The 18,781-nt window shown below is 48.4% G+C and overlaps 1 protein-coding gene across 1 annotated transcript in view; it reads right to left on the bottom strand.

Moving 5' to 3' along the window:
- Positions 1 to 2,108: 2,108 nt before the first annotated feature.
- RHOC (ras homolog family member C) overlaps positions 2,109 to 18,781 on the bottom strand; it is a 32,865-nt gene continuing 16,192 nt past the window's right edge. Inside the window, exons 2-5 of the mRNA XM_005303544.5 lie at positions 7,211 to 7,368; positions 6,169 to 6,289; positions 3,668 to 3,798; positions 2,109 to 3,086 (exon numbers count right to left, since the gene is read on the bottom strand). Coding sequence (XP_005303601.1) covers positions 2,913 to 3,086; positions 3,668 to 3,798; positions 6,169 to 6,289; positions 7,211 to 7,366 — 582 coding nt within the window. The 5' untranslated portion in view covers positions 7,367 to 7,368 and the 3' untranslated portion in view covers positions 2,109 to 2,912. The remainder of the gene's footprint in view (positions 3,087 to 3,667; positions 3,799 to 6,168; positions 6,290 to 7,210; positions 7,369 to 18,781) is intronic.

Below are 18,781 nucleotides of genomic sequence, written 5' to 3'. Positions count from 1 at the left end.
CCATAGTTGAACTCGCAGGGTACTGACAGCAGGGACTTCAGCAGGGACCATACCAGCCCACCTTGGGTCCTCCCACTGGCAGTGAGCCCCACTGCAGTGTGCTGTGACTGGCTACTGGTCACTGCTGCTCTCACAGCTCCAGTTCAGCAGTGTGGGGAGATCCTTGCTGGTAAGAGGCTTTGGCTCATGGGAGGTTTATGTTGAGAGCAGCAGTTATAGAGCACATGGTCTCTTTCCTTCGCTCATGGCCCTAGAGAAGCTGTGCATTGCCTGCCACAGGCTAGGAATGTGCTGCTAAGACCCTGTCAAGTGCTGCTCTGTGGGAACAGGCTCCCAAACCAGAGAGGGGTGGGCAATCAGGGGCATCTCAGACCGTTCACAAATAATTAGCCCCCAAATGGGCAGGGGAGGCGAGTAACCCAGCACTGAGAGGGCATTCACCAGTGCAGCAGACACGCAACGCTATCAGGTTTGCCTTACTGTATTGCTTTCTGTCTCCACTCCTGCTGGCCACCAACAGGACAGGGCAACAGAAAGGGCTGTACTGTTCCCCAAGGTGTTTTCTGGGCATGCTGCAATGTGGTATGTCTTCATTTCAAACATCCCCCTTCTCTCTGCTCAGAGGGAGGAGAGACGACAAACTCCTAGTGCCTGAAAATCCCGTCAAAGATCCCCTACTCTAAACCGAGAGGACAAATTCCTAGTGCCCAAAGATCCCCTACTCTAAACCTGACCTCTTCCAAACATTCAGCCTCATGATGCTTCAGGTCTATTTGCACGGCCTGAACGTACATGTGCATTTGCTCCCCCTCCTCAGTGGTGGGGAGCTAGGTAGCATTTCTAGAGTATGTACAGAACATTCCCAGAGCGGGTTTCAATCAGCAAATGCCATTTTATAAAAACAAAACTATCTGCGGGAATGCAGCTGCTGGTGAAATTTTATTTAGAAAATGTCAGAACGAAGTGTTGTGATGGTGCCAAAATGTCCCAACTGACATCAACATGGAACGGCTCATTTTTTGAAACAAAGTCAAAATCATAACAAAATGTTTTGACTTATATCAAAATGTTTTTATCAGTGCAAAAGTCGGGTTTGGTTTTGTAGAAAGTTTCCAAGTGCAGAAAAGGGAAGAGATTTCAGTTTCCCTGTCTCATGTGAGCATTGGGTGAAATTCCACTGCAGAAACCCCTGGAGTACTGAGGGGAGTTTCCAGTGGAGAATCAGCATGAGGTTTTGCAGAAGAGAACTGCTGTTAGCTGTGCAGAACACACACACACACACACACACACAACACCCCTTCTTAGGGAAGAAAGTTGAGCCACCCCATTTCCTATGGCCAGCTTGGAACAGCGTTCACAGGACTCTGACCAAACCACTCCTGACATTTTCTTTTGCATTTCATCATTGTGGAATTCACCTCCCCAGAGCTGCTCAGTTTCCTTAACGTACCCAAAGTGCTCAACCCCATGCACTGGCAGGGGGATGTATAATCCTCACGCATCCCTCTCTGAAAGTGTCACTCCCATCTTAGTCATAGCGAGGCATCCTCTCCTTGTCCCAACAGGGCAAAGGTGGGGAATCTGCCTCGGTCAGTCAAGCAGGCCTATTAGAACTAGGGCTTGAAAGAAACTGAAAGATGCAATAGGCAGCCTTTGCCCCTCTCCAGGCCTTTTGCAAGGCGCTCAGAGCGTGTTAATGATGCTTCGCACCATCTTGTGAAGCAAGTAGTTCTGACTCTTATTTTGCCAACAGGTGACCAAGGTAGGAGGCATAGTGCCTAAGGGCCACACAGCAAGTTATGGACAAAACCATGGAATTTCGTCCACAAGAACCGAGAAGTCCTGACTGGCAACTCCCTGCTCTAGCCCCTCAACCCAGCTGCATGGCATGGGGATAACTGAAGGACATCCCCAGGAAGCTAGTGGAGAGGAGAGCAGGAGACCCGAGAGGTCTGCATGCATGGGGCAGAATAATGGTGCACAGGCGCTAAGTTACAGTTATTAAAATACCAATTTGCATTTATTCTCCCAACTATGCATTTTAATTTACAGGTGGACTCAAACGTCAAGGCAAACATCAGTGTGTAAGAAAAAGACCCAGCCAAGGGTTATTTTACAAGGCCTTACTTTATTGAAAGAGGATAAGAAGACACTACCACAGTGCAGGTCCAAGGTGAAAGCGCAGCAGAAGGCATTTCTGACAGTAGCAGAGCACAGCTCCTTGCAAAGCACTGGTGGAATAGGGCAAGGCCCTGAGTACAGACAGAACAGAGACTGCCTTGGTGAATCTGTGTACAAAATGCTGGTGGGTGTGCTGTACACCTTAACCAGAGGGAGAATCCAACCCCCCCTGGAGCAGGAGCAGCTGAACATCTTGGCTTGGAGACAAAGCAAGAGTTCAAGAAAACAGAACCAGGATGCCAGGACAGGAACACACACCCACAGGCAGACTGTGTCAGAGCTTCCTTATTTTGCTCTAATCGAACAGTATGAAAGTAGAGATTAAATATTGCAGAGAATCTGTACAGAGCATCAGACAGGAACAGGGGATGAGGGATTAGTATAAAATGGGACTGAAGTACAACACCGAGAGCTACTCAAATGCACTGTATGGTGTATACAAAACAGAAGTGTCTGCCAAAGATGGTCCAAAGACATTTGGCCCTTCAGAGCCCAGGACCGGCTTAGGAGGACAGTCCACGCATGGCACAGAGAAGCACCACTAGACACCTCCCCATATGTGCTTCAGGTAGTGGGTTTTGGGCAGCGGGGTGCAGGCCACATTATATTCTCTAGACATCAGACCTAACAGCGCTCTTCCCATCCTGTACCCCATTCTCACACACGTGGGGGTGCAGGAAAAGACAGATACAGTACAGATGGCAGTCACATTCTTCACGGGCATTGCTGCTTTACAGGAGTGGGCAGCCTTTACGCTTCTTGTTTTTCCTGACTTGTAAGCCGGCCCGAGTGGCCATCTCAAAGACTTCCCGCACGCCATCCTTCGTCTTGGCGGAGCACTCGAGGTATCCAAAGGCGTTGATTCTGTTAGCCATGTCCCTCCCTTCCTCTGGCTTCACTGGCTCCTAAGAGTCATGAAAGAAAAAGCTTTTAGAACGCTGAGTTAAGCACCAGTGCAGCAGGCCAGACGTGCAGTCAGGGAGGCTCAGCATCTCGAGGTACTGATACAACCATGACTACTCCTATCTGAGTGCCTCCCTCTTCGAAAGAGAAGCTAGGATTGTCTCTGGAAATGCTTTAGTATCCGGCATCTCTCAGGAACTGGAGGCAGCAGCAGCCAGTAAACCTCTGTAGGAGTAATTGCACAGCAGGAAAAGGCATCAGCAGGTCAGTCTGGGCTGAGCCGAGGGACTGCCCTGTTACTGCGTAGCAGGGATCTCCACTGCCTCGTGCAGAGGAAGCTGCTCTCAATGGGCGACCACCCTCTACCCCTGAATGCAGGAAAGGCTCCAGGGCTCTCTGTAAGAGGAAGTTACAAATAGCTGCAGGCCTGACTTATCCCCACAGAACACGCCTGACCCCACATGCACTGCGGTTGCCATGGGGATACGCAGCACAGCCGGAAGAGCACGCGTGTCTGCACAGATGTGTTGCTTTCCTTTAAGGGATGCTGGCATCGCAGCTAGAGGTGATGTCGCCCCCTTACCTGCTTCATCTTTGCTAGCTCCCTCCGGGTGTGCTCATCATTCCGTAGGTCCTTCTTGTTTCCGACCAGGATGATAGGCACGTTGGGGCAGAAGTGTTTCACTTCCGGAGTCCACTTCTCAGGAATGTTCTCTGGGAAAGCCAAGCACAGTTAAGGACTTCGCACTGAGCTGTACAAAGTACACAGCAGCCCCCTTGCAGGCCAGGCTACCACGGCTGCCTTCCTACGATGTTCCCCGGATATTAAAAGAGGCAAATGTTTTAGGTTCTTTCCTGGAGAAATTGTATACCGCTGAGCTGCATAGGACGGAGATACAGCGAGAGCCTTATTTGCATGCCCTGACTGCTGTGTCATTGGCAGAGAGGCTGGGTCCTACACCCCTCCACGTGGACACTGCTCAAAAAAGCGTGAAGGAAAATCTCCACCCAAACCCCAGCAGCATTGCTGATGACACCCCTACAAACATGGCAAACAGAAGGGCCTTCAAAGAGCGAGACCATGCCAAGGAGCTGGGGGAAAGGGAACAAACATCCATGGGGTCTGATTGCCAAGGGTGTTGATTCCAGCTGGTAGAGGGGCAGCATCATTTGCAATTAGCCACTATTTCCTTGTGAAAAGGAGCATTGTCGTCCCTTTCTCCCTGATGGATAGTACTGAAGGGCACTTGAGGAGGATGTGGTACGATCATGCATGGGCCTGCAAGCAAATGGGGTGGTTTAGCAAGAGCTGTAATCACAGCTGTGACAGACAATTGTTCACTCATGAGCATGGAGGAGGGGACTTCTCTTGCCAATGGCACCAAGGCAGCAAACTCCTCCTCGGTCCAGAGGATCCACTGGCAGCCCCCCTCCTCCCTCCCAAGCAACTGATGAGACACTGTACCAAGCAGAGACCACTCTGGGGAACATCCTCATAACTATCTTCTCTCAAAGCCTCTGCCTAAACCTGCCGAGCACATCAACTCACTGAGATGGCAGCATGAAGATTTGGGCCTTATCTACGCTCATGAACAGCCCTGATTCAGCAATGATGCAGTGACACCAGTTGCTGAATTGGGGCCATTCTTGAGTGCAGACAAGGCCTTAGCAGCGATTGAAGTTGACACAAACAAGTTACACAACAGTTTCTTTTTCTTTACTATGAAAAAGTGTCAAAGGAAGAAGATCATCTGCCGTGAAACATCCAGGGTCAGGGAGAGCCGCAGCCAGCCAGAAATGGGGGTCAGAATTCCCCTCAACATACCCGCTTTAACGAAGGCATGGCCAGCATGTGAATTACACATTGCAAGCGCAGCAGGTAGGAGAGGAGCAGAATCGTGTCGTCTTCAGCACAGGAGATCATTGCTATGGAAGGAGAGATCCTCTTCAGCATGAACACCAGCTCTCCTAGCTCTCACTGGTTTGGACTAGATCTTTACAGTGTCAAGACAACCAGACTGGATACTAGATTTAGCAACGGAGTTCTGGTTTGCTGGCAAAACTGTGCTCCTGGCTCTACTTTCCTACGGCCTTCTTGTGGGCTGTGAAAAGACACTACAATCCTGCCGAAAGCCAGGAATTTGTTGGGCAGGGAGGGCCTGACAACAGGAAGTGCCACAAGGTATCTGCTCTTCTGCTCATGCAGGTTTCACTCTAATCACATACGGCAGGCTGCAGAAGGGGCTGGTGGGAGTTCGGGGTTGACTGCAGGCCTCATCTTCTGGGTTCTCTTTCTAGCAGCGTAAGCAAACACACTATGTATAAGAGCAGGGTAGGTTTTGGCTGAAGCCCAGAGCAGGACAGAGAGCGCATGGTACGCCCTTTGGCTACAGGGGAGACCAGGCTGAAATCAAGACCTGGCAAGCAACTAGGGCTAGCTCTGACACACTGCTCTCTTCAGGAGCCCCAGCCGTTGTCAAGAATGGCTAAGGCACTTTGGCCACCAGGCCCTATCCCCGAAAGCCAGGGCAGCGTATCCGCTGGAATTCGCTCTGACATTGCCGAACAATACCCGAATCCGTCAACACCTACGTTGTCAAGTGTAAGACTCCTCTCTACCCACTCGGGTTTGCACCAAGGTGCTGCAGAGGGAATGGACGCAGAAAGGGCATGGAGCTATTTTGACAGGGCTCTATTTATTTCACAGCTGAGGAGGTTGTTGGAGAAGTGCACGAGGAAGAAGCTGACTTACAGAAGCCAGGCAGGAGTGATGCCGTGACATTCGAAGTCTATTGAGTGCTGAGTTTGTTTGCTAACAAGAACTTTTCTGTTCCTCTCAAGGCTATTCTAGGCTTTTGGCCAGACTCATCTCTGCAGACTGCAAGCAAAGTGCTCTCAATCCAAGCCTGTGCTTAACGGTTTTGGAAGAAGATGTTAATAGTCCTGTTTAGAGTGAACTAAACCCCTGCGCAGAGGGCCAGCAGCACGAGGCCCACCCACTTATCAAGTTGCCTTGTGCATAAGGGTGAAGTTCACTCTAGTTCCTAAACCCCACGTTTGTTACCCTGGCCCCAGTGATCCTACCTAGACTGTCTGGGCTGTCGATGGAAAAGCACATGAGGATAACGTCCGTGTCTGGGTAGCTGAGTGGCCTCAGCCTGTCATAGTCTTCCTGCCCCGCCGTGTCCCAAAGGGCCAGTTCCACCTAGAGGAGGAGAGATTTAAAGACGTCAGCAGCATAACAGATGACCCCCTACCCTCCCAAACCGCCTCATGCTGTAATGATGGCAATTCTCTCCGGCAGGGAAGCAATTCATTTTTCTCCGTTAAGACAATTAAGTTGCTTTGCTAATTCTGGTAGATTTAAAGGTGACCAGGCAACGCCCGCTCCCTAATCCACGTCTGTGGGCCCAGTAATTGATAGTGTAGCTATGCGGGATATTTTATGGGGCTGCTGTACAGCAATACCTTCAAGAACCCCCCTGCGCTATATCACCAGCTGCAAAACGGCCTGGAAAGCCAAGTCTACTCCAAAGGGAGCAATGCTCCATAGCCAGCCTGACTGGGGAGCTACGGGTGTCTGGGTTCGGGCAGGTGGGGAGCATGGTCTCCTTTGGAGGATTCTCCTAATCAGGGAGCGTGTCACTGAGTTCTCTGCTTACAGGTCAGGGGCTCCAGCAATCCCTGAGAGGGACAGGCACCCTGCTGAGCTTGCCACTGCATGCTGGGTTGCAGTTCACAGCAGAGGAGAGCATTGCTGGAAGCAGCCTGTCGGCCTTTGCTTCTCTCTTCCTCCCCCACTGAAAGACTTCCTCCTCTCGGAAGTCCTGGAGAAAAACGGTCAATAGCCGAGACCTCGAATAGTCTCGACAGCAATGCCTGGCACAGGGCTTGAGGAGCCAGGCTGCCATGGCCAAAGCATCAGGACAGGTGGATGAGTTTAGTCGTTCGACAGACGGCTTAGCAGGAAGCGGGGGATGGAGGGGAAGAGCGCACATGACAAACATTCCAGAGGGGAAGTGAGCAGATCTGCCGAGCGCACGGTCCCTCATGCGGAGATTGTCCATGGCTTGGGAATACAGGCGCTAGACAAGCGCAGGTGGCCTGAGACCCCCAGGAAAGTTACCTGCTTTCCATCTACTTCGATATCAGCGATGTAGTTCTCAAAGACTGTCGGCACGTAGACCTCAGGGAACTGGTCCTTGCTGAACACGATCAGCAGGCAGGTCTTCCCGCAGGCGCCATCTCCCACAATCACCAGCTTCTTTCTGATGGCTGCCATTGCTGCAGAGACAAGAGCGAGGCTGCGGGTGAGCCACGACCCACAGGAAGGCCAACGGTACCGCATATATTGTTCATTTTGTGCTGCCCTCTGACGGGCCGAGCGGCCATGGGCATTTAAGTGCAGCACCAAGGCTTGGGCTCCACCTCAATGCCAGAATTCCGTGTTGGGGCTGGTTTGGGGGAGGAGGGTGCACTGCAGATCCCTTCTCCCCCATGGCACGTGACAGAGGTTACTTTGCCCCACCACTTGCAGAAGTCCTTATGGCACACTTCACTGCCAGTCAGGAGTGAGCCCAGGGGCCTAGCCAAATTCTGGTAGGCAAGTTAGTGCACTATACAGAACACCGGTCACGAGTCTGAGCATTCCCAGCATTGCACATATCCACGTCGCCGCTTTTTAAACATGCTTTAGATCCTTCTGAGCATCAGTAGGGGTCAGAGTAGCGGGTCTCAAATGTTCAGGGTACAATTATCAGGATAGGCAAAGCAGCTTATGCTAATGTCCCATTATGAATTCTGGGTACAGCGTGGATTTTATAGACATTCACATGAAAGAGCCAAGAGTCTGGGACATTCTACAAATCCGAACAGTCAATAAAAAGAGCAGACAGTGGACTGTTTTTTAAAATGCAGCTTCCTGGCTACATTCCAGCCCACACCATCTTTCTGCGTCTTTTCGCAACGTCAGTAATATAATTAGAGAAAGGGATTAGTGAAGTAGTGAGAGAAAACCCGACCAGCCTTTAAAACCGGTCTTGATTTAAAAGACCTTCAAGTAAAAGAGCGAAGTTATGAACTGCTTCCATTTGCCAGGAGGGTGCAGCAAACGTGAGCTCTACAGGGTAAGGAAGCAAAAGCAGAATACCATTGGTCAATTCCCTGTGGGTGTAACGCCACTGAAATCAACATCAGCATCGCTCTGAATTCCTGTAAGTGAACCTGCTGAGTAGTGCTCAGTCACTACCCGCCTCCCCCATCATGAACAAAGATTCCTATGTGCACAAGAGGCAGGGAACATGAGGCATGGTCAGGATTGGACCAGTTTAGATGGCGTCTCAAATATCACTTCCAATACAAAACTGCTGGTTCCTGCTCAATACTGAGGCCTCCAAGAATTCCAACTCTTAAAATTAGGTTCAGGGCCTACCCCAGAAGACGGATCAAATGCCTTACTTCAGTCAAGTGGCCAGCAGTAAATAGAGCGCCAAGGAAATGGCAAGTGACTACATCAGCAGTGCAGACAGGGGAAACAGGTCAGCGCTGGGCGAGAAAGTGAGGTTTTATTCCTGGAACAGTTTTCCAGCCTCGCCTTTAAACCCAGAATTATCAATCCAGAGACAGCCACTCTAGACAAGGAAGGGCTAAGCAAGAGGTAGAGATAAAGTTCCAGTTTTATTGTCCTCTACTGAGGCCTGGTCTACACTAAAAGTTAGGTCACCCCAAGCTTCACACCCCAAGCATGGTAGTTAAGCGGAGTCGGTGGAGTGAACCTCTCCAGGGGGTGTATTACCCACACTGTAGCATTTCAAGTGTAGGTAAGCTCTGGTGAAAGTAATGCATGAGCAAAGTGCCGCAGTGACAATTCAAGAGACAAACTCCCTTTTTCTTCACCACAGGTATAACTTGGACAGTGGGACTGAAAGCTCCCCCCCCACACCACACCTTGCTGGCCTGAAGCACACCTCCCCCTTCCTGTTTTCCAAAGGTGACTGGGTAATTCATTCTTTATCTCCATTCAATTCTTGTTGAGTCTATCCAGCTTGCTAGCAAGGGGGACAGCTACGCCACTGTGATGGCGGCCCACAAAGAACTGGACACGGGGCCCTGGGCACAATGAAAGCACGTGGATTATTAAAGTTAGGTGGAAAGAAGAGCACCTTGGAGAAGTCTGTTGGAGATGTACAGATGGCTGCTGTTACTCGAGAGAGCAACTCAACAGTGCAGAGCTGGGCACCTAATACCACTATTCTGAAGGGAAATACTGTGCAACGTTCCTGCGAGGTGACTTTGCTCTCTGCCTAGACAGCATCCCTTGCATTAGCTGGAGAGGCGAGGCTTGCAGGGGGCGGCTAGGAAACCCCTCCTGGAGTTCGAGGGAGAGGAGGTTCCCATCTGTAGAGCCCATAAGCGTGACTGCTGTTTGCCTTGAAATGCAAAACTGCACTGGGCCATCTATTTTCACCAGCTGCCCCAGTCTGTGGCTAAATTTTGCACAGTCTTATCTGGATTTGTATAATGACAATGAGCACCCATCCCCAGCTCCGGTTCCTTCCCACAAACTTCACATTTACATAAGGATTTTCACACGGTTCGTGCCTACCCTTGTAACGGCAATAACCCGGGAAGCTGAAAACGCTTGCTCTAGTACCCCTGATACTCAGAAGTATACAAAGCACTCTCTCACACCAGTCTGTCTAGAGATACCACTCTAGATCAGGCCCCATTGCAGTACCTGTTGTGCCGCCATATTAAAAAAGACAAGATCCCTGCGCCCAAGAGCTCACAGCCTCAGACCTAAGGGCTGGTTTACACCAAGAACTTACATTGGCATCGCTACATCTCTCAGGGGTGTGAAAAATCCACATGTAGTTACGCTGACCTCAGCCCCCCGGGGTAAATCAATGGCAGAATTCTTCTGTCAACCTAGCTACCGATGGAAGAACCCCAGCATCTCCGGTGCAGCATTACAAAAGTGCTGCTGCAGCAGTTTAAGTGTAGACATACCCTTCATAAATTTCGAGGATAGAGGTTTGACCTGGTGCCTTGTTACCTACCCAAAGGGTCTGAAGTGAGGAGAAACAGTATGTTCTGCTCATATTGCGGCATCGGCGTATGCATGTCATGTCAAGTCACTATCACTCAGAGAACCCGTCTGTTTTGCATCTTTTTGCACTCACGAGAACTTGTCACACAAAACGCCTATTATCTGTTGCATAGTGGCAGAAAGGGTTCAACAAGCTGAATCCATTTTAATATGATGAGCAAATTCTCCTCTTCCCCCCCCTCTACCAATGAAAAAACAAATTAATGATTAAGGTAATTAACTGCCTTCCACTATGAGATTGTGTTTCTAACCTCCCACTAAAAACTGGCTTGGAAGACATGAATGGGCTGCCTTTCAAAAGAAATGTGTGATTAGCTAATCACATAAATGTCACCACATCGCAGCCTCATCCTTACTAAGCAGTAATTATTTCAGTTACCACAAAATAAGCCTGCAGTGCCGTGATGTAATAACTCAGGACGCAACAGGAATAAGCATTTACACTTGAGGAATGCCCACCAATCAGCTGGACAAACTGCTGGAGGGTGGGGGAAGGAGTTAATTCACACAAAAAACAGCTGATATTCCCAGAATTAGCGGAGACTCTCCAGATACAGACACATTTAGGGGTCTAATAAGCTCCTAGAGCAGAATTTTCAGAGGACACCCAGCCTCGTTTGATGTGTTTCCTGCACCATAGTCACAGTCTGCAGGATGTAGAAAACCTGCAGAGCGTGAAAGGAGTGTTACTTACGCAGGGCTGCTTTCAGGCCATCTGTGGACAACAACTGCGATGCTAGCGAGGAACCTACGCTTTAGCTCAATCAATCTAGCCCATTTTAAAGGCTGGAGCCTTGTCTAGACTAAGACTTTTCAAACATGTTACTGTGCTGTCATCATACCTGAATATCGCTGGGGCCTTATCCAGACTAGGATGTAAACTGCGCTCCCACTCTGGCTGTTTCTGTCATTTTGTGCTTCCTTGTGCACGGAGAAGACCTTACAAACCCATTTCACCAGCCACTACCCTCTTCATTCAAATCCCTCCAGGATTCTTTCACAACACCCACCCACGAAAAAAACAACTCGATCCCCTCCAAGTTACACACCCCTTGGGTTTGTTCTTCGGCTGGAAGGTCTTTGGAGCAGAGACTGCATTTTTGGGCCTGTTGCACGGCATATTTGTCAGCACTTAAGATCCATGTGCAAAAGTGTTCAGACAAGAGGAAGCAGAGGTCTGTGTGTGTGTAAGTGCCAGCTGCACTCCTGGCACAGGGCACCCCACTCAGAGCACATCTGGCATCATTTTACCCAGTGTCCATAACAACGCATCCTTTGCCACACAATCACTGTTTGCGTTAGCCCTGGTATGGAGAGTAGGCAGTGTTGCCAAATTGCACTCAGCGAAGAGCACTGAAATCCCTCGATAAAGTAGCGATTCTATTTTCAGCCTGAACTTAAAAAAGGGACAGGGTTTTTTAAAGGAATTATGCCTTCATGTCCTTGAGTCTCACAATATGGCAATTATAACTTAGCCACAGAGGGCTCAGTGATCAGGCACTGAATGCCTCCTGTGAAACAAGAACTAGGTAGTTTAAAACTAGGTTGAACAAAGCAACAGAAAATAAATACTGGAGGGAACAAACATGCCTTGGCTGGGAAACGTACTATGACCTAACAGTTCTTTACCATCTCCGATTTACAGGATTCTTTGATCCTAAGAGTCTGCCCCATTCTTTTATAATCTGCATAACATATTAAATTCCCTGTGCCCATAGAAGACTTGGGTCAGGACTTCAGTGATAGCTCACTGTCTAATCCCTTATTAATTACAATTCACTACACGGGGTGGGGAAGACGTGCCTTCCAAAGCAGCATCAGCCCTGACCATTCTGAGCACTGTAGCCTGAAGTCAAACACTGACTTGCTGCATACCTGCCGAGATAAGGCTGTCCCCAAGGGATTAACCTACACAAATTTTGTAAGCACAACAGCCACGAGCTTTCTGTGCGGATCCTGCAGGAGGCAGGGTTTTGTTTTTTTCTATAAAGCCAGGCACGCCACCTTCACAGCTTAATTTGATTTTTTCCCTGCAAGGTAATAAGACAATTTTTCAAATTGTCTCTTGGAGACAGTTCATCATTCCTGGGCTTTCTATCAGCATTTCTACTTCACCAAGTAACAGCTGCCCTGTGCATAGGACTCTTTCTCCCTCTTCTCGCAAAGAGGTGTTCTGCGGGTCAATAAGAGTGAAGGCAGACTATTTCCTGAACATTTTAATTGTAAGATAGCATGAGGTTTCTCAAGGACAGTCCCATTTAAAGAAGTGCTTCCATATTTTTGCACCTTGTTCAGTGGTGTAAACTACAAGCCATTTTTCCTTTTTAAAGAGGATTTTTCCCTGCTTTGGTGAATCAACACACGTGCCCACCCTCCCCCCTTTTAAGCGGCATGGCACAATAGATAGTAAACAATACAAGGCACTTTTATAGCAGTATAACTATCTCCACACCATGAGGTCATACTGGTATAGCTACAGAAATAGTTATACCAGTACAAGAACGTGTGTCTAGACCAGGCCTTAGACTCATTTTACAGACAGGTTAACAGGAACTGAGAGTAGCTTACCTAAAGCTATACTGGAAATCTTTGTCAGAGCCAGGATTAGAACTTGAGGTTCCTGGCTCCCAGGCTGTGCCCAGACTGTATTCTTCTCCCGGAAGCAAACAGGGAGGGGGAGTACAGTGTATGATGTGGACAGAGGCATGTGGATTTGTCCTTATGCAGGTTCATGGCCCAGTCAAAAGGAAAACGGAGATTCCTTCAACTCACAGGAATAATTTAAGCCAGTCTGGTAAAATGTTCACAAAAGTTTACCAACGTAGGTGCAAATGAAGATTTCCCCGACTTTCACCATGCCATGGGAAGAAACAGTAGTGATATTGCACTCACCTCTCTAAGGCTACGTCTACACTTGCAGAGTTTTTGCACTGTCAGTTTCAATGGCGATAGGGAACCAGTGGGGAAAAAAAAAAAACACTGGTTTGCGTTCTCACTTACTTCCACAGGTGTCAGAGAGTGTTCACATTTGCAGAACTTCCATCACCGATGAGAGCAGGGCACGGAGGGCAGCTATCCCACAGTGCATCTCTCTACATTTTGAGGATAGGTCTTGTGGGAAGAGGGGTGTGTGATCGCAGGGCATTTCGGGTCCCTGCACAGCCGCCTCTCCCCAAACACTGATCGGCCCCCGGTAGCTCAACCTTGCTCCAAGCAGGGGATCCTGTGGAGCAGCCATTGTCACCTGGCCAGATAAGTGAGCACTTGCCAAGAAAACAGGAAGGGGAGTTTCAAAGTTCCAGGGGCTTTACAGGGAGAGGCGAGGATGTCTGTTTACCTGGCATCAGAGCCGCTGAGCTGCTGGCCAGAGCGGTCACCTAGGCGCTGTGGGATATCCTGCAGAGGCTAAAAGCTATGTAAACAGGAAGAACGTGTCTTCACTTGCACATCACCGGTAAGAGCTGTACGCCTCTCATGGAGGTGGTTTTCTTTTTGCAGTGAAACTTCTGAGTTGGTTGCTCAGCCAGAATTTTGCAGTGTTGGCTTTAAAAACAAACCACGTCAAAGAAAGAGCAATAACTGTCCAGTCCCTTTAAAAATAAGGGCTTGTCTACACTTACATTTTATAGTGCTCTAACTTGCTGGCTCAGGGGTGTGCCGCAAGTCTGAGCGCTTTAAAGCGCTAGTGTAGACAGGCTCCCCGCGCATGGACCTAATCCCCTCGGTCACGGCGACTACACTCGCACTTCAAAGCGCAGCCGTGGGAGCGTTCCCGTGGCAGCGCTTTGAGGTTTCCAGTGTAGACATACCCTAAAATAACAAGGCCTAGTCTCCACACGTTTTGTGCTGTGAGACCATTTCTGTTAGGGGTGTGATTTTTTTTTAAATCCTAAATAGTTATATCAGCACTAACCCGTAGTGTGGATACAGTTATACCAGCACAAGGGTTTCTTAAACCATTATTCCCATTTTCACACAGGAAGGGAAATATCTATACCAGAATAACTGCAAATACACTCAGGGGGTGTACCACTTTAACTAGACTAGTATAGATCAAGTGATGCAATTTCCTAGTGTAGACAAGTCCTAGGAGTAGGAAGCTTTTTAAGCAGAGAAAGGAACTAGTTAGTGGTACTGTGCTCTCTAGCACTAATGCAGGAGGACTTGGCTCTCACACTGACCTGCTTAATTTGAATTGGGGACAAAGCACCTTTGATTAGGTCAGCTTTTATGTGCCTGTCATCAATGATAAAAATGAGTAGAGATCACACTGAGCTAGAGATTTCCATTTCATTTGTCTCTCACTTAACAGGTTATTGGGCCAAGACAGATTAAAATAGGAATTTCTAAAACTCCAATCTTCTTCAGACAATGACAGGTTGAAAGTGCTCAGAGCCCTCCCAGGCCCCCCCTCAAAGGCCTAAGGCAGTCTAATTTAGATGTGCAAAAATGTAACTTGCCAGACAAATTTTTTGTAAACAGACTGGGCCAGCGCGTGAACGAATAATGCCTTGTGCGAGCTCTAACTGTGTTTGTAGGGACCAGTCCCATTCCCAGTGCCTAGCTGTACAAGCAGGGCCTGAAAGTGCAGTTGCATTGTGCCCAAATAGCAAAACTTTGTCAAGTCAAACTGAATTCCAGGAGAGGACAAGAGGAGCAGCATACAAAGAAAAAAGGCAAAGATGTTCCCCTATTCTCCAGAGTGGGCACTGATACCCACACTGACGAGAACATTGCTAATCTCCTTCCCATCCCATAAAGCTTCTTAATCTCAGGCAATTTTGTGACAATGATGCACAGCAGGACGGGCAAAGTGGCTGGCTCTCCGTACTGGGGATTCTTGCTTTGGCATAGCTACATTGGTGCAGTAAGTCACTCCCCCACTTCTGCTTACCTTTGTGCAAGCCTTGTGCAACATCAGTGCACTATGTCTACGGTAGTGGTCTCAACTGGTCCTCGGGATAGACAGGCTGTCAGGCCCTGCAACACTAGAAGGCTCACAGCAAGGTGTCCACACAAGCCATTCATCAGTGTCAATTATTTAAAAAGAAAAAAAAAATCTACATCTGACCAGAGAGAAAACTGATTGCAGGAAAAACAGGAAGTGAAGTCAGGTTTGCCCAGCTGTTTTTAGTCTGTACAGTGAACAGAAGTCAGGCAGTTGCTGCAGTAAGTTAATGTTCTTGCTCATTTTGGACCCTCGTTTCCTTGGGCAAGAAGAACAAGAACAGAACATATGAAAATTCCGGGTCGCACTAACCCAGGAATTTCACCTAGGAAGGATTCACATTCCCAAATGAGCTCCTGTGCCGATTAGCTCACAGTCAGGAGTCCTGGCTGGCAACAAGTATTTTATTTAAACAACACATTCGTATGCGAGGGTTAACAGAATGAAAAGCTACTGTTAGAGAACCCAGTCTGCTCCCAGAAAGATTATACATTGCAACCAGCTCTTCCATTAAAGGAAATAAAGGAGCAAAACACGATTAAGGCTGCATCATAATTAACTGGAAGCGAAGGATTAAGAAATGAAATTCAGAGGCTGACTTGCATTTCAAAAGCAAGCTGAAGAGTGTGCTTCTTATCTGCATATTTAGTTCTGCTCTCCCAGATGCTTTGTAGCAGGAGCTAAAGAATCCCATCGCGGAGGCTCTCCCAAAGCTGCGCCACTCACAAAGGCGACAGCCCTGCATTCGCTGTACAAGTCCCCTCTATAAATCAGGGGCAGTGGTCTCCAGCTTTTATAGCCTCTGAACAGCACACTAAAATCTGTCTACAAACATTTCTGGTGTGAAGGGGAGTGTGGAGACGTTTTATCAGGGTAAGCCCAAGTCTTGTAGTAGTCCCAGAACTTAACAGCTCAGTAGGCACCGCAGTCCGCTAGCATAACATACGGAGCGTTTCCCGCACAATGCCGGTTATTGCCAGAGAGCTAGTAATAAAAGCTAACTTGGAATTTACCAGATGGGTAGGATTAGAATGAAGGACTCAATTTAACAAGACCTGACAGCCCTAACCCAGGAGAAATTCAGGACTTTAAAATGAATTTAAATCCAATTAAAAGGAAAGAAGAGGTACAGTAATATTAAAACTGAAGGTAACTCTGCAGTGTAGTTAGTTACTGGTTAACTTTTTAGGACGAGGCCAGTTTTACACAACACACTAAGATTTTACTTGACTGACCTTAACCCAAGTTGCCTGGTACCTTTTGTCAACAATTGTTAGTATAGTCCCCACAATTGTATTGAAAACAATCCTTTGCACATATGCATTGCCTCTCATCAAAAGGTCGGAAGCTCTTATACATATTAAGCATTACATTAATCCCCTTTTAAACACACACATGGGAAGTAGAGAAGTATCAGGAGTTTAAGGCCAGAAGAGAGAACCAAATCATCTTTCTGACCTCCTGCACATCACAAGCCACTAAACCCCCGCCAGTTACCCCAGCACTGAGCCCAGTAACCTGGATTAGACTGAAGTGTTACAGCCCCCAGGACACTGCATTACTGTGTGCCACAGGTAAATAACAGAGATGGAGGTGCACTAATGACCGAGGCCCCTGCAATTGACCGGGTGAGATATACCCAGGTGAACCTATCTAGCATGCTGCACGGATTTGTCCAATGGCTGTGCCAGGAATAAAACAACGGAGACTTGCTTTCCACTCCCCACGAAAACTACATCCCCTTCCACCCCAACAACGTTCCCTGACATGAACAAGCAGCCTTGGTTTCCACAACTAACTTGCACCTCTCCTAATTAACACACTTAAATTGCACTCCATGATCCTTACTACAGACACACACACACACACACACACAGGATTCTGGGGGTTTCTTTGTTTGGTGACAGAATCCCAGAGGATTTCAGCCCAAACCTGGAAATTGCTCTTATGAGTGGATCACCACTACTTAGCTAGTAAATCTTTGGCACAAGCTTGCTTTTGTGCAGCTCTACATGAACAGTGGCCTTTTTGTAAGTGGAGTGGTAGATTTAAGATGGAGATATTTAGAATATTAAGAAAGTTAGTCTCTAAGGTGCCACAAGTACTCCTGTTCTTTTTGCGGATACAGACTAACACGGCTGCTACTCTGAAACCTGTCATAGAATATTAAGGGCATCCCATGCTAGAACAGCAAGTGGGAAACCTCATCAGGCATCAGGAATTTTGCAAAGGAGTTGCAATATTTTATGTTTTGGGGGAAGACACTTTAGACCCATATATCCAAACTATGTGGCCACGCTGTGCCATTAACCTAACATGGACCCCCAACAAGCTGACAAGGTGCAAGGTGACATTCCATGAGGAAAGCTTAAGAACTAAACATAGCTGCAAGCAATTATCAACTGAATGATGCAACGTGCAAGAGCAAATCCCCATCCACCCAGGCTTCGGCAGGCTGAGCTCACTTCAACTCACAGCGCTCGTCATCATTAACCGCTGTGGCATCACCACCTCTGGGTCCAGAGCTTCGCAGGGTTACTGGCTGGGTTTTGAGGCTGCAACATTACTTCGTCAACTCCAAAAAGGGCCCATTGCCTCTGAGTTACTCTAAGGGCTTGGTAGGGTGACCAGACAGCAAATGTGAAAAATTGGGACAGGGGGTGGGGGAGTAATACGAGCCTATATAAGAAAAAGACTCAAAAGTCGGGATTGTCCCTATAAAATCGGGACATCTGGTCACCCTAGGCCTGAGTTTGAAGGGGAAGTCCTCCTAGGCTGGCTCCCTCTTCCTTGGTCTGGGAGCATCTCCCTCCCTTAGCACCATATGCAACAGTACGATGAGGGCCCTCCCCCCTGCCCCAGCTACAGGCCAGCCTGCTCCTTGACTGTGCTGCCAATCCCTCTTGGCTGCACTACTGGGGTGACCCTCCAACAGCAGAGGGAACGGATTCCTAATTGGTGGTCCAGGGACACCAGGGATCCCGTATAATCCTGCCCCACAAGGTACTCATGCCCAGCAGACACCCTCCTTGTTTAGGATTCTGTCCCTGCAGGCATATTACTGACTTACAGAACACCAACCCCAAGGCTGGGCAGACCTGCAGATGGCATCTTTCAGGGCAATGTGTGGTCAAGAGACACCCGTAGGTTGGCTGTGTCAGCTGGCAGGAGCTGTTCTTGGACAGTGACTTGTGAACCTGGGCATGTTCAGGAGTTTCTAACTGTTACAGATCGGGGCTCCCTCTGACAAACTGATCTGACACCAAGGCTTGTGCAAAGGTCGATAGATCCGGGTCTCAAGTTCAACTCATGAAAATGCAAGATGTTGGCGCTACAGACAAAGATAAAGGGTACGATCAGCTCTGATGCCCACATCTCTACAGAAAGCTTGTGGGGAACACTCATTCCTTCATCTGCTGGGATACGGTCACCTACATGTTAGTCCATCTTTATCTACCACAAGCAGCAGATCCGCTATGCAGGCATCATGCCATAGCTTCATGAGACAGGACAAGGTAAACCTGGGGCCACTTACCGCATTTGCCTTGGGACACAAGAGTTCTTTGCCCACCACTAATCCCACTTTTCGCCTTATCTCTGTTATTCTATATCTGAAAGCCTTTAACTGAAGGGGACAGGGG

The sequence above is a fragment of the Chrysemys picta genome, chromosome 4, assembly GCF_011386835.1.
Source record: "Chrysemys picta bellii isolate R12L10 chromosome 4, ASM1138683v2, whole genome shotgun sequence".
NCBI lineage: Eukaryota > Metazoa > Chordata > Testudines > Emydidae > Chrysemys > Chrysemys picta.
The sequence above is the reverse complement of the archived record's forward strand: the minus strand, read 5'-3'. Positions and strand labels throughout refer to the sequence as shown.